This window comes from Corvus moneduloides, chromosome 3 (genome assembly GCF_009650955.1).
Source record: "Corvus moneduloides isolate bCorMon1 chromosome 3, bCorMon1.pri, whole genome shotgun sequence".
Classification (NCBI taxonomy): domain Eukaryota; kingdom Metazoa; phylum Chordata; class Aves; order Passeriformes; family Corvidae; genus Corvus; species Corvus moneduloides.
In genome coordinates this window covers 93993315-94014929 of record NC_045478.1, presented here as the reverse complement: position 1 = coordinate 94014929, position 21615 = coordinate 93993315, and the positions used below count along the sequence as shown (strand labels likewise).

General features: G+C 43.0%; 2 protein-coding genes and 1 long non-coding RNA gene across 5 annotated transcripts in view; 1 reads left to right on the top strand and 2 right to left on the bottom strand.

Annotated features, from left to right (window-relative positions):
• Window positions 1–555: 555 nt before the first annotated feature.
• Window positions 556–4697, bottom strand: LOC116441180. The gene is made up of 2 exons (XR_004238933.1): window positions 4454–4697; window positions 556–2976 (listed from the first exon to the last, which is right to left on the bottom strand). It is a non-coding gene; the product is annotated as an uncharacterized LOC116441180 (long non-coding RNA).
• Window positions 4698–4776: 79 nt separating this feature from the next.
• RHOQ (ras homolog family member Q) overlaps window positions 4777–21615 on the top strand; it is a 22254-nt gene continuing 5415 nt past the window's right edge. For 2 of the 3 annotated variants that reach the window (XM_032102803.1, XM_032102805.1), the window contains exons 1-4: window positions 4777–5087; window positions 5237–5295; window positions 20305–20469; window positions 21206–21301. In XM_032102803.1, the coding sequence (XP_031958694.1) occupies window positions 4946–5087; window positions 5237–5295; window positions 20305–20469; window positions 21206–21301 (462 nt within the window). In that variant the 5' untranslated portion in view covers window positions 4777–4945. The remainder of the gene's footprint in view (window positions 5088–5236; window positions 5296–20304; window positions 20470–21205; window positions 21302–21615) is intronic. The other variant, XM_032102804.1, reaches the window with a different exon arrangement.
• PIGF (phosphatidylinositol glycan anchor biosynthesis class F) overlaps window positions 16129–21615 on the bottom strand; it is a 23714-nt gene continuing 18227 nt past the window's right edge. The window contains exon 6 of the mRNA XM_032102802.1: window positions 16129–21269. The gene's annotated coding sequence lies outside the window, so the exon portion shown is untranslated. The remainder of the gene's footprint in view (window positions 21270–21615) is intronic.

Here is a 21615-nt window from a genome sequence, read left to right as displayed (position 1 = left end):
CCAGACACTGTTGTTCCTTTTTTTGGTTGGCTGTTTCTTTTTTATTTTTCTTAATATCTCTTTTACCGCTGCCGTGAGTATGAGGGAGGACACAAGCTGTTCAGAGGATAAAATTTCACTTTTATGAATATTTTTTAGATTTGTCTTTGGTCTAAATAACAATGCAATCTGAAAATTTTGAAATCCTTAAAAAACCCCAAAATTTCTGCAAGAAAAATGAAGCTGATTGAAATGTTTGATGATGGTACCTTTTCATTTATGTTACACCATATTCTAACACTATACTAACTTAAATTGAAACCATGGTGATTTAGAAATTAAAATGTTTTGCTCTGAAAAAAGTAAAAATTGGATGCTTTGAAGCTGTCAGAACATTTGTATGCCTTTCTTAAAACATTTTCATGGAATTGACATGATTTCAAAAGGTATTCTTCTCAAAGGATCTGATTTTTCAGAGAAAATGTTTCCATTGATGTATTTTCTTTGCCCACTTTTAAAGCTCCTGTTCTAGAGTTATTAAGAAAAAAAGCACAGAGCAGTGATTGTGACACTTCGCAGTGGCAAGTGCAAATTTATTTTTAAAACATTGTATCTCATTCTCAGCAATGCCCGGTTTTGGTCCTGCTGCTACTATTTTGCTACTATTTTGCTTTTGTGAAAACGCCCATCTCAGTTACATCCATGCAAAAAGAAACGAAATGTTAATAAAGGATCACAAGCTGCAACAGCATAACAGAATAAGATGAAACCTGTGCAGGAGCTTTCCAGATAGGGGAGCACACTTGGTTGCTCCCCGGAGAGAACAAGTGATGTTTCCCCTGTTTGCAACATTCATCCCCATTCTGAGAAGGGGACCTCTACAGGTACAGTAAAAAGCCAGTATGCTCTAGCAGGTGACTGCCACAGATGACCTAAAATGTGTCATACTGTCATTCTGATTTCATATAGTGCAGGTCCTTGCTTGGAGATGTCACCATGTTCTTGAAAGACACGAGGAAGGCAAGCACGCAGCTGTGACCCTTTAAATTGAGAGGAAATTAGAGTGGAAACTGACATTCAGAAGGAATTGGATCTGCAACTATCGAATTGCCTGTCCTTTTTTGGCACGTTAGAAATAAGTGATTTTTTTCCTCTCTATTAGCTGAGATACAGGCACATTCTCAGCATTACCTAATCTTGGGTAGAAAAACAAACCTGTAATGATCAGATTCATAAACTGTAAAAGTGGTGTTCTCAACATTTATGAAAACAGTAAGTTATTCTGACTAAAAACCAGGCTTGTGTTATGTTCACTAAGGTGTAACCTTCTGCTTAGGGACAGCTCTGCTCAAGGATGAGAGATTGATTGGTCTGAAAGACAATATGGTGCAAACAGGGGATTCAGATGGCATTGCCCTTTTCACTGACTGTCCTGAAGACTTAACATTCCTTATAAGTCTAGAAGTTTTTTTAGAGAACCATAAACCGTGGCTCCAACCTTCCACAGACGGGGGTGCCTAAAAAATTAATCCTTTGATGGAGTTTGTGGGACTAATTCGAGTGGTTTTCATACATTGCTTTGAGCTATGACTGGGACTTGGCATTTTCAGGGGTGTTTCCTCAAATATTGGCTATTTCCATGAAGTCATTTCACCCAACCTGGGAAGATGTCCACCTCTGTAGTGAGATGCATGGCCACAATCTAGTGATGCACAACAACCCAGTGACAAACCGAGGCACCGCAGTTTATCTGGCAGCTGAACAGGAGAATTGGGACAGAGAATTGCTGGAGTGCACTCACAACACAGAGTGGCAGCACAGTTGATGAAAAGTACTATATTGTGTAAATTTCTAGGTTAAATTCAGAGACATGTCAATAATGGACATGGACAGATCTATCTTTTCAAAATATGTTGATTGCATGGTTAACACCACTTATTCCCTAGTTCCATAGACCAAACAGGTCTTTTGCTGCTTGTACTAAGGCCTTGCTCCATCCCTTTCTCTTCTATTTTCCCTGCTGCTGGTAACTCAGATGAAGGGTTTTTGAAGGATTCTACTTCATTGTCCACTTCCATATTCCTACTTGCAAAGTCTGTGTACCCCAGAAATTACTTCCAATAAATGTTTAGCTGCACAATCATTATGGAATTTCACTAGACCTGTGTCCTCATAGGCTTCCCATCATTTATTAGACCTTCTCTACACATTTTCCTCCACTACTGACCTGAATTATTTGGAACCTGAATAATTTGGAATTATTTCTAAGGGTAATCTAGTTACATTTCTTCCTCCCTCCCATATATGCATATGAGGCTGTGCTCACCCTCATATGCATATAAAAATTTTACAGAAATCCTACAAAGAAAAATTTTCATTCCTTAAATGAAAAAAATGGGCTGTTCAGTACTATACGTGATACTAAAATAACCATTCAGTACATAGCCTAGAACTAGTCAGAAACTCTCTCTTTTGTGAAAAATTAGATGGAGCTGTTTTTCATTTCCTATCAACTTTATAACAAACAATGAGGAATAAAAAATACATTTTAAATGTCAATAAGATGATAAGAGTTTCTTTTTAACATTACATACTGGTTTATTTTACAACCTTATGAAAGACATTCGGGGAAAATGGCTAGATTGAGTGTCTTTAATAAAGATATTTAAAATAATATTTGTTATAGGTAATTATTTTAACACTCTTTATATTTGCACTCCTGAATAATGGAAGCATATTACACAGAACAGATTGTTAATCTATATGAAAGAAGGATGTGATAAGGTATCCGTTGTGCCGATACAGCTGAACTGAAAACCTCCACTGAGCCAGTCAGTTGACACTGAGCAGAGGCTCTAACACATTCTTAGGGAGCTGCTGAAAGTCAGAGAAGTTTAAGACAGTAAACGAATTCCCAGGAACTTTCAGAGTGGATATTCTCCTTACAGTTGCACCCTCCTTATCCCACTGCTGTAGGTGCTGGCTGGAAAATGACATCTGCAAAGGGCAAAAAACAAACAAAGCAAGTACTTATGCTGTGGATGGAACCAACGGTCCTGCGCCCCTACAGATGATTCCATAGAGCCATATCACTGTGGGACTCTTGTTAGGTTTTATGAAGTCCCAATCCTGCAGCTACATGACTCCCTGGCTGTACAACCAGCCAGACTGGTTAGGAGAGGGACGAGGTGAGTGTTTCAGTTTGCCAGTTCTGTATCTTCATTTTCTCTAAATATTTAGAGCAGACTAATTGGCTATCCACTGTCTGAGCAAGAGGGAGGACTGGATGAGAATCATTTGGCTGAGATTGTGCAAGTTCAAAATGATGATTACAGGATTTGGGAAGCAACACTAGCAATTAAGCAAGCAGCAGAGTGGAAGAAGTGTACTTCCCATCGATTGTGCAGACAGCAGCCTGGAGTGCTGCTGCCCAGGAATGCAAGTGTTGGGTACTCCTAAATGTACACATTGGCAAGTACAGCAAAAGGGAAGTGGATGTCACCAGGGCCGCTGAGTATCTGCATGATTTCAAGTCCCTCATGGATCCCTGGAAACCTCTAAAGCAGTTTTCCTGGATGTGGTGCCATAACCCATCCTGAAACAGCTGCTCATGTAGGACATATCTGCTCATTAAGAAAAGTTGTTGTCTGGGACACCTGTGTACTGAGTCCCGCGCTGGCTGCCAGTTGACTGACTCTTCAGTAAATCCAGCTTTCTTTTATAGCTGGCATTTTCCAAGGGCTGAGGAAATTCCTCCTGGGGCAGCTTCTGTCTGTTCATGGGTTTGATGCTCTCTGGTGAATTATGAAGAGATTGCACCAGAGCAGCCTTGGATGTCCTGGTCGCACCCTTTGTGGCCTGAAGACATGAAAGCTTGACTGACTAAGCTGAAAAACTTGCAAAGTAATAACTTTTGTATTTTCTCCTGGTTTGAAAATGTGTTTTATTGGGTATTCAGATAAGCTTTGTGCAATGTGGGATTTGCATTTATTTTCTCCCTGAAGCATGTCAGATCAAATAGAAACACAAACTACACAACACGGAGGTCTCCTCGTGGCTTGCACTGTTGTGTGCTGGTTTTGCTGTAATTGGATAGGGCTTATAGTATAAATCTGGGAAAACTGTAAACTAAAAAAGGCAATTGTTTCTGTCTGACTGTAAACGTATTTCACACCATTTGAAAACGTGAGGTTGGGAACAGCTTGCTAGGGTGACAGCCTAGTGCCACCGATTAGTGGAACTTTTGCCACTGACACTAGTGGGAGCATGATTTCACTCATTTTTCATGTAGTATCTACTCTTTCTAGATCTTGTCCTCCGGTCCTTTAGCCCTGAAACAGGTACTCCAGTCTGCTCAAATGACACACGTTGGTGTTCTTACATCTGTTCCCACTACTGAATTTCAGACCCAAAGACAATAAGCTCAGCGCAGAACAAAATCCTGTCTCATCCCGTTGATTATTTTCATACTTACCGGCACAGTTAGGGGCTAATACCAGAGGATGCTACCGGAGTTTCCTTTGTACGCATAGGGCGGCGGTGGGGGATCACCACAGAATCAACGCGGCCCCGCTGCTTGCGCGGGGCAGGGGGTGCCCGCAGCGCCCAAGTAACTTGCGGGGCGGGGAAGCGCCGGGTGCTGCCGTGCATGCGTGTGCGGGCAGCGGGGCCGGGGCTGCGGTGCGAGAGCGGCCCTCGCCCCGGCCCTGCAGCCCCGCCGCCCGCCCGCCCCCGCGGGGGCGCCCCTCCCGCCTCCGCCGGCCCCGCGCCCGGGCGGGCGCTCCCTGCGCGGCGCGGCGCGGCCGGGGGAAGGCGGCTCCCGCCGGGCCCAGCGCGGCGGCGGATGGCGGGGGGGCCGCGCCCGGCGGGGGCCGGCGGGGGCGCCCGCTGAGCGGCGGCGGCGGCGATGCCGAGGGGCCCGGCTCGGCGGGGCGCGCCCGCGGGGCCATGAGGGCGGGCTCCGGCCATGGCCCATGGCAGCGCGGCGGTCATGCTGAAGTGCGTGGTGGTGGGGGACGGCGCCGTGGGCAAGACGTGCCTGCTGATGAGCTACGCCAACGACGCCTTCCCCGAGGAGTACGTGCCCACCGTCTTCGACCACTACGCAGGTGAGCGGGCGGGGGGCCCCGCTACCGCCGGCGGCGGCAGCCGCTCTCTCCCCTCCCTCCTCCCTTCAGCCCCCGGCCTTGCCCTGCCGGGGGGGGGGAGCGGCCGGGTTTCCCCCCCCCTCACCCGGTGTGTTTCTCCCCCCTCGCAGTCAGCGTTACCGTCGGGGGCAAGCAGTACCTGCTGGGGCTGTACGACACCGCCGGCCAGGTGAGTGCCGAGCGCCGCCCGCGGACCCCCGGCCCCGTTCCCCCGCCGGGCGGCGATCCCGGCGCTGAAGTTATTCGCAGGGCTGTGGTCCGGGCTGGGCAGTTCAGAGGCGGGTCGGCGAGGGTGGGGGTCGATTGATAAAATCCGGCTCTGAAAGAAAACCATCGATCCAACCTCGATTCCCGAGGGCGGACAGGAGGAGACGGGCTTTATTTTTAGCGGTGCTGGGGCCGAGGCGCCACGGCATCGCCCGGCGCTGGGGTGGGAAGATGCCCGGCGCCTGCAGGGCAGTTCTCCGGGCCGGGCATCGCCCCCGGCCAGCCACCCCCTTCCCCGGGGTGCCGACCCTCCCGTCGGCCTTCAGGTGGGGAAATGTGCCCCGTTCAGCACAGAGGGCACATGCTGCCTCAGCCGCCTCGGGTCGGATGGAGAGCCAGGCGGCCGCAGCTTGCCCTGGTTGTGGTTTACAGCACTCAAATAGCTACAAAGAGTTGTTCAAACTAAAGGTGGAAAATAATAACATGTAATTCTCAGCCACTGCCTTTGAGATAACCTGGGTTTCTTTTGCTGTCCCAGACAACTCAAATGGTTCATTTGGTTAAGATTATTACAGGCAGTTGTGAAAGATGCTTTTGATGTCAGCATGGCTCTTAAGTAACTTTAATGATGGACAAAATGCTGGATGTTTGGAGGGGTCACTGGCCTAGTGGTTTCTAAAGGGCTTCGTGATTCAAGTCATCTCTTCCTTAGCTTAACTTGCATGGCGCCAGCAACGGGCCGAGCATGGTCTCCGGAGTATTCCCAGCTTTCTGGGGATCCCTTATTTGAAACAGTTTGTGAAGGGCCTGGTCCCAGGAGGTGCAGGCGTCTCCCAAGGAGGTGCAGAGCATATACGGAAACACAGCACGGGTTTCTGTAAAGTTGTGCATTCCTTATACTAAAACTTCTTCTTACAGTGTGAGCATGTGCTTTGGTCTCACATGACCTCAGACATGCTTCCTTGTTGTAAAGAGCAACTAGTAAGATAATCTCGCTGAACTCGCATAGACTGAAGCCGTAATTTTTAATCATGTTATTCCTATACTTAATTGAACAACTGCTGCCTGAATCAGTGTACCTTTTTAGATCTGCATATAGCCTTGAGTTAGGGAATCAGCATTTAACCAGCCTTTTATCTTTGTTAGGCCTGAAATAAGTAAAAAACCTAATTCCATGAGAATTGTAGGAAACAGTGCCATTTCCAGAAAGCTGATACCCTGAAGGGTGAGACTCTTCCCACAAACACTGACTTCATGGTTGTCATCTCATTGACATAAACACAAACTAGTCACATTTAAATGCACTTCTTATTACTATCATAGTCCTGTTTTTCAGTAGTAATTGGTTCAGAACATGGCTTTAAAATGTTGCTTAAGTAGGTTGCAAGTGAGGATGTAGTGCTCAGACAAAGCATTTGGTTAGTGTGCAAGTAATTTTTTTTTTTATAATGAGCATTGGAAAGTGTGAAAGCAACCCTAGCACTTCTGTAAGTGTGCATAATGTATTTGGGGATGCCGTCTCAAACTGCTTGTGCTGGGCTTGTTGCTACTAATGTGAGTATGTGTTGTTAGCTCCGTGTAACCTTAACTAAGGTGGTTTTGTGGTATCCAACTGCCTGAATGTGCTGAGTGCGAACCCAGGGGACCTTTGGCCTCCTCAAAAGTTAGTAGGGAAAACTGGCCAGTTTACAACAAACAGCAAATGAAGGTGTTCTTGTTATACCAAGAAAAACTTTTCACTGTGAAGCTGTATATAGAAAAAGTTGAGGTAAGCTTTTTTCCCCATTCCTGAAAAGTTGAAATCTTCATTTTGAATTCCAGGGCAGTTTTTGAGGCACCTAGGAATAGATCTTGCTGGCCTGATTCAGAGGACTCTCAGTTCACACAGGGTATTTTAATGAGGTTACCTTTACAGATATATCCGGTCTTGGCAAAACTCCCCTTTTATTCAGACCTGTGGTACTAATAAAATCTTTACCACTATCCCCATCCCACTTCAGCATGTTTGGGGAACTGGTGGACATCTGAGACTGCCCATGGGAGCCCCATCCCAACATCCAGTACAACTAAAGAAGGGAGTCTGTATCAAGATGCCAGTCCAGCAACTTCATTCAGTTAAAAGCTGCTTTGTCAGAGCAGCTGACAAGCCTGTCTTCTCAAAGCTGTGCATCAATAGAAAACTTACATTAAAGCTTAAATATATACAGTAAAGAGCAGAAAAGACATGAGTTGATAATGTCTTCTCTGTGTTGAGGAAACAGCCTGCTGTACCTGGTACATGCCTGGTGCTTCCACAGACTTCCATATGGATCGGATGCATTGCTGCCCAAAGTTGGGATTTCTATGCCAGCATACATCAGTGCTTTTGTCTCTGTCACCCCCAAATAATCTTATTGCAAAATATTGGCCTGAGAGTAGAATTTTATAAAACTTGGCTGTGCATGATTGCTGTGGTAGCTAAGCAGTCCACAATCATCATCATGTTTATACTTCCAGCTCTGGACAAAGTAAATAGGTATAATCTACAGGTCTCAGTTCAGGGGGAAGAGGAGTGAAGGGGTAAATGAAAGCTCAGATAGTGACCTACTCTAAATCCATGCAGAAAGCCCATAGAAGAAGAAAGATTAAAGACCTTTTGATTCATAGCTGGTGAACAGCAGGCTCATCACCCTAAAATACTGACTTATCAATGTGTGGGTCTCTTTAACTTGCGTGGTTATGTATTTAGCAACTTGTGACAGACTTTGCTTTGGCAGAGGAGTTGCAAGCTTTTGAGTTCCTGCAGTACTCATTTCTAGCTCACTTCTTCACAACACACACAGGATCACATGTAGTAACCATAACGATGACATAAGGCCTCATATCTTCATGAGTTGAAAATAGGTTGAAAATAAATCTATTAAAATCCCATTCTTTTCCCTGGTAATATATATAGCAAGGAAGAATGCCACTAGTGGTTCACAAAGTTCAGTTTATACACAGGCCTCTGGGTGTGTGTGAGTTCAAGAAGGCTTTTCTCTGGCTGAAAATACTGAGGCCCTGGTTCAGCAGAAAATAGCCAGTACAGCTGTTGGGCAGTGGAGGCTCTGAGAGCCCATCTGGGTTTGCAGCTGTGGAGGTGGCCTCCCATGTCAGGAGGTGGGTGGGAATTTGGTGCCATTCCTCCAGCAATTCCTCCCACAGGTGGAGCCAGCAGCTCCTTTTAACCTTGCTGCTTGCACTGGGTGGGCTTAGAGCAGGTCTTAGTTTCCGCAGAAGATGAGAACTGTGGAACCTACCTGCACTGAAGACTTGCATCAATGCACTGAAGTTTAAACATGAGGTGCTTGTGATATTGATGCTTGGATGCGTCAGGCTTTGCAGCAGCCTCTTCTGGGAGACTGTGTGTCAATATTGCTCTTCATTGAACAGGGCTACATGGCAAAATCAGCTTGGGAAGAGAACCATGGCTTCATCAGGGGTCTGTTAAGATCACCATGTTGGAGTGCTTTTGAACTGCTGGCAAGTGATTATCATCTTGGTCTTCCATAATATCACAAGTAATACTCCCAACTCTCAAGATGTTAAACACTTTTGGAGAAAAGTCTGCAAGCACTAGCAAAGAGGAGTGCCACATGTCCCCTTGCCATGTCCCAAATGGTCGGGATAAATGGTAGGACACAGAGCAGTTGCCTTTTGGGGATTTTGCTCTATATTGAACGTTGTTGTTTAAAATGGCAGTTGGAGTCCATCCTCCTGCCAGTTCCTTTTGCTATAGGATTTTCATTCATGGTGTCCCTTTCTTCCAGTGTGTGCTGACCATGTACAGGGGGAAGTCTTGCTCTGCTCCTATGTCTTTGCTGTGCAGGATGGTTGGGACCTAGAGGAAGGATGGGGGAGGTGCCATAGCAGAGCCTGTACTGCTCGTGTTGCTCTGGGAAGAGAGATGCTGAGGCATGGCATGGCTGCTTGGTGCAGGTTTGGCACCAAGCCAGCATCTGGGCAGTGCAGAGCAGGGTATGGTGAATCTTACTATGGTGCAGTGCCTCATAATAACATTTACATCCCTCAGCATCACTTACTGTTGATACTAGTGGGGCCTGGTCAGACAAAGCTGAGGTAAACTGTGTTCCTTGGCTTTCTGCTTTTATACCTCTGCCTTAAAGGCCCTAATATGTGGTCTGATACAATGAAGCTCTTGGTACCTTCTCACCTGTCACCAGAACAGTACCACAAAACATGCTAAGCACAAGCGCAGAACAAGCCACTTCTTGGCACGTCTCAGCTCAGATGGTCACACTGGTTGCAGCCATAGCCATCTTAATTCATCTTAACACTGATTTTTTGGTTGTTAACTGAAGCCTTGATGCTAAAGCAATTCTGTGTTAGAGTTGGCCAGGCTGCTTAAGTGTGTAAAGCTAACTCAGGTATTAGGGAGATGAGTGTCCACATTAAGGAGAGGTTTAAAAACAAACGGTTATAAATGTGAGGTGTGGTTATTAAAATGGGTGGTCCCTAAACTTGTGGTGGTTGCTATAAATAAATAGCAGTAATCTTTATACTCCTTGGTGGCTGTTTGTCTTGGCTTTGGAAGGTAGCCCTGGTCTAGCCCTAGGTACCACTCCAGTCTCTTACTGAGAAGAGAGGCAGCTGCTGGTCTGTTGTGAAATAAGAAATGTCCCTCCTCAGAGCACATTGCTACTTCTGAGTTGCCCCTACCAGGCAGCTGTAGCTCCAAATGTCAGCCTGGAGCGAAGCAGTCTCACACACTGCAAAGCCTGCCACCCTTTACTGCAGAGGTGTAAACACAGAGACCTCCAACATGATTTTGGCAGATCTAGACGTGATATGTTAGCAACTAACATCATGTCCCCTTTCTGCCCCCCCGCGCCTCCCTCCTCCCACATGTATTTTCCCTCGCTCCCTTTACATGTCCCAGCCGAGCTGGCAGCTGGCACTGGGAGGTTGTGAGCTCATGAGCTCACTCCCGGCCCAGCGTGCTGGCCTATGAATAGCTCAGCCTCCGCTGAAGCTGCTCTGTGCCTCAGGATGTTGCCAGCCACGTAGATTTAACAACTGGATGTATGCAGATAAAATAAAAACATGCCTAGATTGTCCCTTTGCAATTTAGGTTTTTCTCCTTTTAAGAGGAGGTGAAATGCCTGAGCTAACAATCTCTATATTTGGAGTTCTCTAGATAAGGGTTTAAGCAAAGACAGGCTTTCTCTTTAAAAGGAAGAGGACTTTATACCTTCAGATTTGCTATTAAAAATGGCCTTGCAACAATAATACTCTCAGCGCAAAGCCTGCATCTAAACGCCTCCTTGTGAGCTGTGACTCATGCTTTGAAAGCACGGTAGCTTTCCTAGGATAGGTAAGTACTGTTATCACCAGATGGGGAGTTGCAGAATGGGAGATGGCGTTCTGAGTTCCCAGAAGCATACACTAGATAGATGTTGGAAACTCAAGACAGGTACATTTCATTTTTGGACTGCCGAAAGCCCCACAGTACTTCTGAATAGCGACACTGAGTTATGTTAAAATCAAACCTGAGGGATGCATTCGAAAATCTAGATCCAGAATATCTTTGCCACATTAACAGCAAGTTAATGACAGACCAAAATAAAGAACACAAAGCAAACCAAGCTTGACAGTTCTGTGAAACTTCCATTTTTGATATGTTAAAAGCACATTTTTATGAAGACTACTGACCAAGGGCAGACCCTTGCTAAACATTGATTACATGGGCAAGTAAAAAGCCCTTTTTTTTCCTGGGTTAAGAGTCAGTAGATATCTTTCAGTTTGTGATAGAATTCTGTCTGAATTTTACTTATTTTTAATTTCTTTCATGCACAGTGGCCTCTTTCAATGCTGTCCAAACATCACCAGCTAAAAAGGAAATACTGAATACAAGCAATAGTTACTGCTCTTCCAGCACAATGTTATTGCATATCCTCTTACTGCCCAAGTTCATTTTAAGATGGTGTGTGCACCTGCACTCAGCTGAGTATCATATAATCTACAGCTGTGCTGCAGGAGGCAGGAGTGATGGAATGGGACAACTGGGTAAGGTAGCATGACTTGCGGAGTTTTTCTGATGGAGAACATATGAGATCCTGGGAATTTTCATCAGGTCCATAGTCAGACTTCTCCTTTGAAATTTGTTTCCTTTGCAAAGAGCTCTCTGTATTTTGGTAAATAGGAGAAGTATAAAAAAATGCAGTTTTCATTTATAGCCTAACTCCTGATTCAGCCTCCAAACTACATCTTAAAAGAAAGTAAATATCATTTAGATGAGAGCACTGTCTCAGTAGCACGGACCTGCAGTGTAAAAGAGCTTACAGCGTGTTAGGGTCTGATCCAAAGCTCTGTTAGCTGGCACCCTACTGCTGATTTCAGTAAACTTTGTTCCAGTTCCTTTATTAAGAACACATGGACAAAGTGGATGTAAAACCTACTTCAGCAATAAGGTTTTGTCAGTCCCAGGTATGCAAAATGACGAGTCAGCTATTCCTGTCCTCATACACCACTACCTAAAAAACCTAGGAAATTAAAATGGTTTTGCCCTTTGCTGCATGTCTTTAAACTTTTGGCCTTCATGTATCTTCATGTATCAAGCTTTCTCTGTATCTGTGGGGTACTAGAAATTAATCTTTCATTTAAAGGTGAAAAGGATGTGCTTTATAGAGACTCCAGGAACCTGGTAATTAAGAAATAATATAAAGCACACCGATTCCACATCCTGCAGTTCTACTGTGAATTATAATCTTCGACATCTCAAAAAAGGATGCTTTGGGGCAGAACATCAGGACTTTTTTTTTTTAGGCCTCCAAATTAGCAATTGCATTTCTAACAAACTGCTCCTCCTCTAATGAGAAAAAATGTAAAATAAGGACAGAGAGGAGAAGAACTGTATCTTTTTACTGCTCTGTTCCATGGTTTTATAAGCAGTCTATTTGTTTGAATTAGTGACTGGGTGAGCTGCGTTAAGAAAAATCTCTGAATGCTATGTGACACTTTCAGCAGTTCTGAAGAGGTTTTGTCATTTGACACTTTTAAGTTACTGTCCCCAGTCTGTTTTAATCCCGCTCCATGCTGCATCTGTGCTGTGGCACGTGTGCAATAATTCTTTGCTATGCCTGGCACTCGCTGGTGTGCACATAAAAATGCAGGTGGCAGCACTATTCTCCAGAGCAAAGCAACATCTGTCAGCATCCTAGGTGAGTGTATTGCTTCACGTGAATAAAACACAGACTCAGAGAACCTCAGGCAGCTTGTGCTCTAAATTAGATGTAGCCATCAAGACTTTAAGATCATCATTAGAATGAACTTAATGCTAATTCCTTGTTGGTCTGATTTCCAGTTGGGATTCAGTGTTGGAATCAACAAGGGATGGATGCCAGGTGTGACCTGGAATGCATCTTCAGTTACGACCAAGAGATAGGCCAGCCACAGGCAGTGAGATGGCTTACGAATTCCCTATTTAAGAAAGAAAAACCATAGGCAGTTTTTCAATTGCCTTAACATCTGCTGAGTGTTTTACCATGTTCTTCAATGGAAGCTGTTAGTCCTAGCAAATGGGACTTGATATAAAACAAGGTGCAGAAGACTCTTAGGAACTCCTTTAATTCCAGAAACTCTTTCATTGTGATGTGTTCACTCAAGGTGCAGATGATGGCCCTGGCACTCTCCTGAGAAGCTGTGTGATGGGAGCTAATCTTGAGGAGGCAGTGTGAAGCTGTAGTCTTCTATGTGTTGCTCAACACTGGACTGAAGGGGTTTACTTATAAAAGGTGAAAGGGAGTGGGACACTTAACTGATCAGTCTTGCTTGTCTGATCAGTCTTTATATAGATAGCAAATTAAAAGACATGTCTTATAGGGATAACAGTGTTAAACCAACTCTATTCTATAGGCTGTTTTGCCTGTGAGAACAGGTCATATTCTTCTGTGAAAATAGTGAGAGAACCCATCTTTCCAAAGAGCAGGTTCTGCAGAGGATCTGACCAGATCTCCATGTCAGGGTGCATTTAATTTTTTAACTTTGATTTGCTGTATCTGAAAGAATGGAAAATCCTGATTGTTCATGGCTGCAGACACAACAACTGGGGTGAATTCCTTTCCTGGAGAAAATGGAAATCCGGTGTGGAAAGAGTGCTGTTCATAAAGTCACTGACAGTGAGAAAGAAACACACTGCAGGACTGAGATTTCTTATGGGCAAGGAGTGAAAGGGTTTGTCCATGGCAGCTACTCTGCCACTTCTTAGGAGCTCCATAGTGGGTAGGCAACTGGCTTAAGTGAATGTGTTGAAGTAGAACTGTGCTTGCAGTCAGCTGAATACATGTTCCATTGATACAGATGCTAAAATAATAAGCCCTACAGAGAAAATTCATGGACTTTCACTTTTAGACAACCAAGAAGAAACCAGCAAGTCGAAGTTCTCATGGTGATGGAGAGAAGGGCGTGTGCTATTGAGACCATCTAGGAAAGTAGTTTAGCATCACCACATGGCTAGATGTAGCATTTGGACAGTATTGAATCCCACATTAAGGCTGGGATCAAATCTGATCGCTTAATGAAAATTTTGTGTATAATAAAAGAAACATTCTGTTCTTCCTGTCTCTAATGCTCTAAAATCCATCTTAACTAGGCTCCATCTTCCAGCTAGTTATTTCTCTCTATCCAGAAAAGCTTTTCAGACATGTAAGCAGCTGCACAGTTCCCAAATATGCTACGAGGAAAGTTTTGTTTAAAAAAAAAAGGTAATTCACAAACCCTGGGCTTTTTCAATGTATAATTCATATGTCCTTTGAACAGTCCTCCTCACAGGAATTCAGAAATGGATTTAGATCAGTTTACTTCATTTTTAGAATACAATGGAAGAGCACTTACCCTGCATTCTTGCAGCCTTTTCTAAAAATTAAAAATAGATGCTGGGCCCAAACCAGCAGCTTTTTGCACTCTCTGGGAAACCTGTGAGAACAAACCACAACTGGGCAATTCTGCTTTCTTTAGCAATGCAAGCTGTATCCTCAGAAGCCTGTGAAGAGACAGAGGGTCTGTAGTGCACTTTTCCCCTGCAGCCAGGGAATAATCACTGCATCGCTCTTGTTTTGCTGTTCAGAAGCTAGGGGCTACAGATGTAGGCAAGTGGAAAATCAAATACAGTCATCAGCACAGCAGAGCTTGGGCTGCGGAATTGGACAAGCAGACGTTTTATGGCAATGCAGTGTCAGGCCAAACTGCAGCTTTGTGCCAAATGGTCCTGCGTTAATGGTGCCTGGTGAGTGGCAGTGCCAGGAAACCAGCATCCTGGGGGACACTCCACTCTCCTTCCTTGCAAAGGGTTACAGTGTTACTCAGCCCAGACTGAAAAATTTGAAGTGTGTTTTTTAGCCAGGGAAGCAATTTGTGCTTGGCATGGGGCAGCACAGGCCACTTCCCTCTCTCTCCTCCCCCACCAAGCATCTCATAGAATCAGAAACCACAGGGTGATTCAGCAGAGTGAAGTCTGTTTCCTGGTGTGCTTCTGGAGTAAGCAGTTGCTTTCAAAGCCTTCAGAGGCTTTGCCTGGTGCTTATGGCAAAGCTGCAGATCAGCCTTTAATTCCAATTTGCGGGAGATGGCAAGATGTGTCCAGAGGTAGCTGGGAGCTGTTACTAAGTCCATATGTTATGTACAGCAGTCATTATGGTTCACTTGTTATGTTTTCCAAAATATTACAGGGAGTCTTCTGAAACAGAAACTTATTTTCAGGTAGGAAAACTGAAAAATGCAGTCTTGAAGGATAGCTTTGAAATGCATTTCAAAACTTGAAATATGGCAATTCATAGTGAGAGAGGACTTCTGACTCTTGTTACTATGAAATGGTTAAAACTTAGACTTTTACCTGGGATTTTACTCTGCAAAACTCTGCCTCACTGAGCCCCTCTGAGCAGTAGTGATTTACCCTTTGCTGCATGAAGGTTGGATTCCTCTAGCAACTCTGCCTGATGTCTATTTTTGGCTTCCCCTCTAAAAACAGATGGTTGGGAGTGAGAACCTCTTCTTACGATTGGTGTTGTAAGCTGTGAAAGCAACAGATGGTTGCTAACACAGAGATCACAAACCCAGCGGTTTTGAGCTCCAGTTTTTCTTCCAGTGGTGCAAGCTTTATTTTGTTTCCACCCATCTACTTTATACCTCTTGGAATAGAAATAGGTTTATCAAGGGTATGTCAGTATAACAACTGGAGGTGCATTGTTAAAATTTCATTCCTAAGCTGCAAAACACATAAAATAATTCATTACTTCGGTTCTGTCAGAACAAGACACTGTGTATTAAAACATGACACATCTTAGGCCCCTGCGTCAGTGTTAATGACATATCAGAATTTGGGTTCTCCTGTTTTTTTAAAAACACTAGCAAGGAAATAAAAATCAAACAGACAGATCTAGGTTAACATTGTCTTTGCTACTTGCAATGGCAGACCTGAGAGGTGTGAAATTCCTCAAAGGTCTTGGTCAAGATGAGGGAAGATATTGGCTGCAAAGGACTAATTGCCTTTCATCTCTCCAAAGTGGACAGAGAGACCCTAATACCATTCCAGATGAGAAGGAGGCCTGTGGTCTCACATTACTGACAGCAGGGTAAGGACCTCTGTCTCTGTGTCCATCACTTTAACTTGAGCTGGGAGGAGCGTGATACCACAAGTCAGGGAAGCTACAAGGTCTCTAGTATGACAGAATCTCTGTATGCCTGCACCTCTCATTTCAGTTTTCTAATAAATATAAGGAAATAATGCTTTTTGTGGGTCAAGAAGGTTGTCCAGAAATAATTATACTCCACTTTGTCTGAGTTTATTTTTTAAAAAGTATCCCACTGCACATAAGCTGTGTACATCAAAGGCTTTTGGAGTACTTTGCAAAGACTAATGCATTATTAAACTAGCAAACCCCTACAGATGGGAAGATGCAAATAGAGAGAGGATAATGATTTGTTCAGGACTACATACTGTGTCAGTGGCAGAGTTAGGAACACAGTTTGTGTGGTTTTAGCTGTGTCTCTCAGCTGATATCTATCTATAGAACTGGGTAAAAGCATTAGTTCAAAATCAAATGCATGACTTGAAATGGGGCACTGCAATCTGCTTTTGGTCTGAGCAAACCCATGAAATGAATATTATAATGCTGTGGAATTGCAATACCATTCTTCAGTCTGCATACAAAAAGTTTCTCAAGACCTCTGTTTATGAACAGGTAAATGTTGGAAATAGCCAGATTTTGGACATGTTAGAGCAAATCCACTTCACCATCCAAAATACAGTATTCAAGCATAAGGCAGCAGAAAATCTCAGGCAGATTTTTAGGTACTGTAACATAGGAGACCTAAAGATTTTAAGGAACCAAGATTTTAAGGAACCAAGATAAAGGCAATGCTAGACATACCTGTAGCCTACCATAAGAAGACATGGTAATTTAAAAGTCTGAACTTCCACCCTCCACTCTAAAACAAAACGCCCCATTTGTAGTAGTTGAGAAGCCAAGTCCTTAGTCCATCTCATCTCCTTTTTCATGTCTGTTGTGTACTGGCAGCTGTCCTGGGTTTCCACAGGGATACTAGGGAAATGATGAACAGCCCTGCTGCAGTGTCATGTCTTTTAGAGGGATCACAGCTCCACAGAACATTAATTAAATCAACATCCTTGTGTCCAATTTTGTTTGGAGTTATTACAGCCCTCGTATTTTCTGTCTGTATTCACCTGCTTCAGCAAACAATTATTTTAAAACTCTAGAGTATGTTGGAGAATGAGCTGTTTCACCATTATAGCCTGGAGTTTTTGAGACTTATACTGACTATTTTGATCCTTAGGGGCTTTCTTGCCCATCTTATTCACATTCTTAAAATATTCCTGCTAATATCCTTAAATATTTTTAAAGCCTAAATATATATGCAGTGCCTCCCCCAATCAGATTGTCTAATTAGTCTAATTGCTGTATAGGGTGGTGTGTACATGCACTCAAATAGGAATTTATGTTGACTGGCTAGGATAATCAATTTTGGTGTTGCATTTAATTTTAGAATAAACCACATTTATTTCCCTTACACTAGATTCAGGAAATAAATTATAGTTGAAGCAATAAGATTTTTCCAGGCTTCTCTAATATTTTGTCTAAATTAATTTGGTATTTCAGATTCTTCTACCAATTGCAGCAGTTATGTTGGCCCAATACATCAGTTTTACAGGTTTATTGCTGTTTCTGAGGGGCTGTTGGGAAGCGGAAGGAGTCTTCAAGCACAGATGGCCTACGAGATGCTGACAAAATTTAAGTTGGGTTTCTCTCAGGAGGACTCAGGACCAGTCCAATCATGTGGTGGGAGGCTTTGTTAGAACTACTGCCACTATTAATATTGATGCACACCTAATGTTCAGAGCACAGACAAGGTTTAAAGGAGAGCCTGAGAGCACAGACATGTTTCAAGCAGCAGGACTGGTGGGTACAGCCAAATTTTCTGATAATTTAAGGAAGAGTAAATGCAGTGAAGCCACTGTAGCAAATACCATACACATCTTTGGCTGTGGTACATGATGTATCCAATCACATTGTACTTGCCTTCAGTTTAACTTCTTAATTACACTGCATGGACCCACAGCTTACCCAGTGCGAGTGGGACAGGGTATAAATCAAAAGGCACATAAACAAATGCAGGAGCAGGAAAGGAGATCAGACCTGAGACTGGCTTTAAGAAAATGATTAATATTTGCTATGAATAAAGGTCCATCTGTAATTTGAAATGGATTAACTAAAGAGCTATTTTAAGGTTAATGGACTTCCAGTAATTTCTGCTGACATGAAATGCTTTCTCCACTCCAGCGTTTAGTGCAGGCAGTATTCTAGTTATCGTAATCCAAATATGACATTTTGAGAAAATGTAGAGTATAGAGATGGCAGCTCTTTGGTGGTAGGAATAAATTACAGCTTTAAACTAGATTTTTAAAAAACACAACCTATACACTAATACCCCACATATGATTTAGAGCTGAATTTGAGAGCAACTGATGGATCTACTGTACGTTCTTTCATGCAGGTTGTGTACTCCAGGGAACAGAGTAATTGGCAGTTGGGAAGCTTCTTTTAGGATTTTGATCTCCACCCCAGAAAACAGAGTGCAACCCTGAGCAGGATCTAGCTATATTCAGTAGTAGAAGTGAAACGTAAAATACATGCCAAAAAAACCCCAACTGAATATTGAAGAGTTTCAACTTCCTGTCTTGATGTTCTTGAAGTTATTTCTGCTTTCTGTGATGAATGTCCACAGATTTGGAAAAGACAGGGTTACTGTTTTTTTCTTCTGAATCAGGACAAGAGCCTGACACTGGCAGGGAAAAGGCCTGTCAAATGCGGTAGCTTCACAGTGGTGTCAGTTACTGTGGTTATGGAATTGGGAAGCCATGTTAACAATTAAGAATGCTCTAGCTAAGTGACAAGCCTGTGTACAAAAGTGACAGTAGAGTGGATACTCAAAATGGCACAAGAGTATGACAAGTAATGATCACCTCCTTGCCACTGCAGAATTTCTGCCTGTGCTTGTCTTTCCTCCAGTTCACAATGAGAGTAACAGCTCTCTTCCCATAGCTGTTGACTTCCAAATAGAAAGATGGGTATAGCAGAAACTGTTTTCTGAGGAAGTTCTCACAGTTTTTCTGATATTCTAGTGACCATGTTTAAAACCTAACAAATCAATGAAGGGTGTTTTTGAGGGTGTGACTGTAGGTTAATAATCTGGTAATGTGGCTGTTGCCAAGGAAACAAAAATTTAATTTTCTGACTCATTTCAAACATGGACTTGAATTACATTTCTGTCTCTATGTTTAATGAACAAATCATTCCATTATTTGTGAGATTTAATTAAGATGGGGAGTTTACATGGGGAAGAGGGAGACTGCTGCAGCTGCCATAATAAACTGGTGTTTCCTATGGAAGGCATAAATCCGGCATTTATCAGTGTCTCTGCAATGCCTGGGCTCAGTCTTAGTTATCTACGTTACAAAAACCACCAAAACCCTACGGTAGGAATGGTAAGGCATCGGTTCACTGCCAAAGACCAAAGGAAGCCTTGCAGAGGGAAGCTGGGGCATGTTCCCTCTGGCTGTTAGCTAAAACAGAGGGCAAGAATCCACTTTCTCCCTTGCCAGAGAGAAATTTGATTTACAGTGCAGGCAATGCTCCCAGGTACTTGTCTTGCCACACTATTGTATGCCCTGGCAGTAGGGCTGCTGGCTTTAAATGCTGTGGTTCTAAACATCCTAAATAAACTTTTCACAGTACCTCCTCCCCCAAACCCCCAACAAACAAACGAACACAAAGGCATTAATTAACCCTGTTAGTGTTCTTGACCCTGAATTTCTGTTCCTTCTGATCCTTTGCTGGGCTTGCTAATAGAAAGCACAGTCTAGAGACAAAAGAGGTCCCTTCTGATCCTTCCTACTGCCCTGAACATTAGCAACAGGACTGTAAGGCTTCTACAATGAAAATTCTAAAGAGGGCTTTAAATATCACCTCTATGTATGATCCAAAATAGAACATTTAAATGCACTGAATAGCCTTAATCTAGCCTAGCTTTGTGTAACCTGAATGACTCTACAGCAGTCTCATCTGCTCATTTCTCTACAAATACGAATCTTTGATCTGCAAGTATGTTTGAACCATAAGCCTTTTGGTTTTGTTCCTTAAGTAAAAACTTTTTAAATGGTAGTCTTCTGTATATTCTCATAGAGAAGTTTCTATCAGTATTAACACATTTTTCAAAATACTTATATTGACATGTAGTTATCTTCATATGTAGATTTTGCTCTAACAGTGACACTAACCTGGAATAGTTTTAAACATTCAGAAAATTTACCTCAACAACCTTCATGAAATGCAAATACAGTTTCTGAATATAACTGTTAAAATTAACAAAATACAGGCAACAATTTAATATTGCAGATAACAGAATTTTTCTTCCTTAGGAAGACTATGATCGTCTGAGACCTTTATCTTACCCTATGACCGATGTCTTCCTTATCTGCTTCTCAGTGGTAAACCCTGCTTCATTTCAAAATGTGAAGGAAGAGTGGGTACCAGAGTTGAAGGAATATGCACCTAATGTTCCCTTTTTACTAGTAGGAACACAGGTATATTTGGTTCTGTTCTACTTTATTTAAACAGTTAGGATCATTGTATGGTGCCTTTTCTCTGGGCTGGAAGTTCAGGCCCAAAAGGACCTGAGCAGCACCTCCTTCTGCCTTTGGAGGAACAACCCTTAGAGGTGGCAGAAAAACCTAGATATGTCTTGTTCTCCAATGAGCTATCTCCACTTTGTTAAAAAAACTTATGTCCATTGTAAACAGGGTGGCAAGATTGGCTGCATGTCTCCCATGTGACTTTCTAAAAAGTCACGGGACTTACGGACTAGAATTGTCTGCTCTTGCCCACATTACTGGAATTACTGGGTCTACAACTATTAGTCACATGCAACATTTGCTGAAGCAGAGGAGGAAGGGGAGAAGTGAGACAATTTCCTCTTGTTTTTTGTGGGTAGTGGACTGGGCTTCATTTATGAAGTGACCCACATGTTGGTGTTACCTTTGGGTTAATCTTTCAGCTCTGCATTTGGTATTCTAAGATGATCACATCTAATTGAAGAGCTGAATACAGAATAAATGTTTGTTCCTTCTGGATTAAGGGTTCACAGCTTAAATACAGGGCTTCTGAATCAGGAAGGGTCCATGATTTGAATCGTGACATGACTCCATTTTTATAGAGATAATATTCCATTAAATAATTCTCCTTTAAAATGAGGGTATCATATTGCCTGCTGACTTTTGTTCAGAGGAAGTATTCCAGCATGACTTCAATCTTTCTTGCTAGATTGATCTCCGTGATGACCCAAAAACTCTGGCAAGACTGAATGATATGAAAGAGAAGCCCATATCTGTGGAGCAAGGACAGAAGTTAGCAAAAGAGGTAAACTGGATACTCCTTAATGAAACCAAGTAACAACAACAACAACAAAACCCCCCTATTTCTACCTGACTTTGTCTTCCTTTACCACTTTTTGCATATCTTTTACCAGTCCACATATGAAACCTTGTGACTGCTTACCAGTTAACAGTACTTACTTACATTAATGAATAAAGGTAACAAGCAGACTTATGTAATTACACTTCTTGTTAGTAGTAGTTCTAATTTTCAGTGTAGACACTTGTAAAAGCTATACAAGCTATATAAATACTAGTCAATATAATTAAAATCCAGACTGACTGAGGCTGGAAGGGACC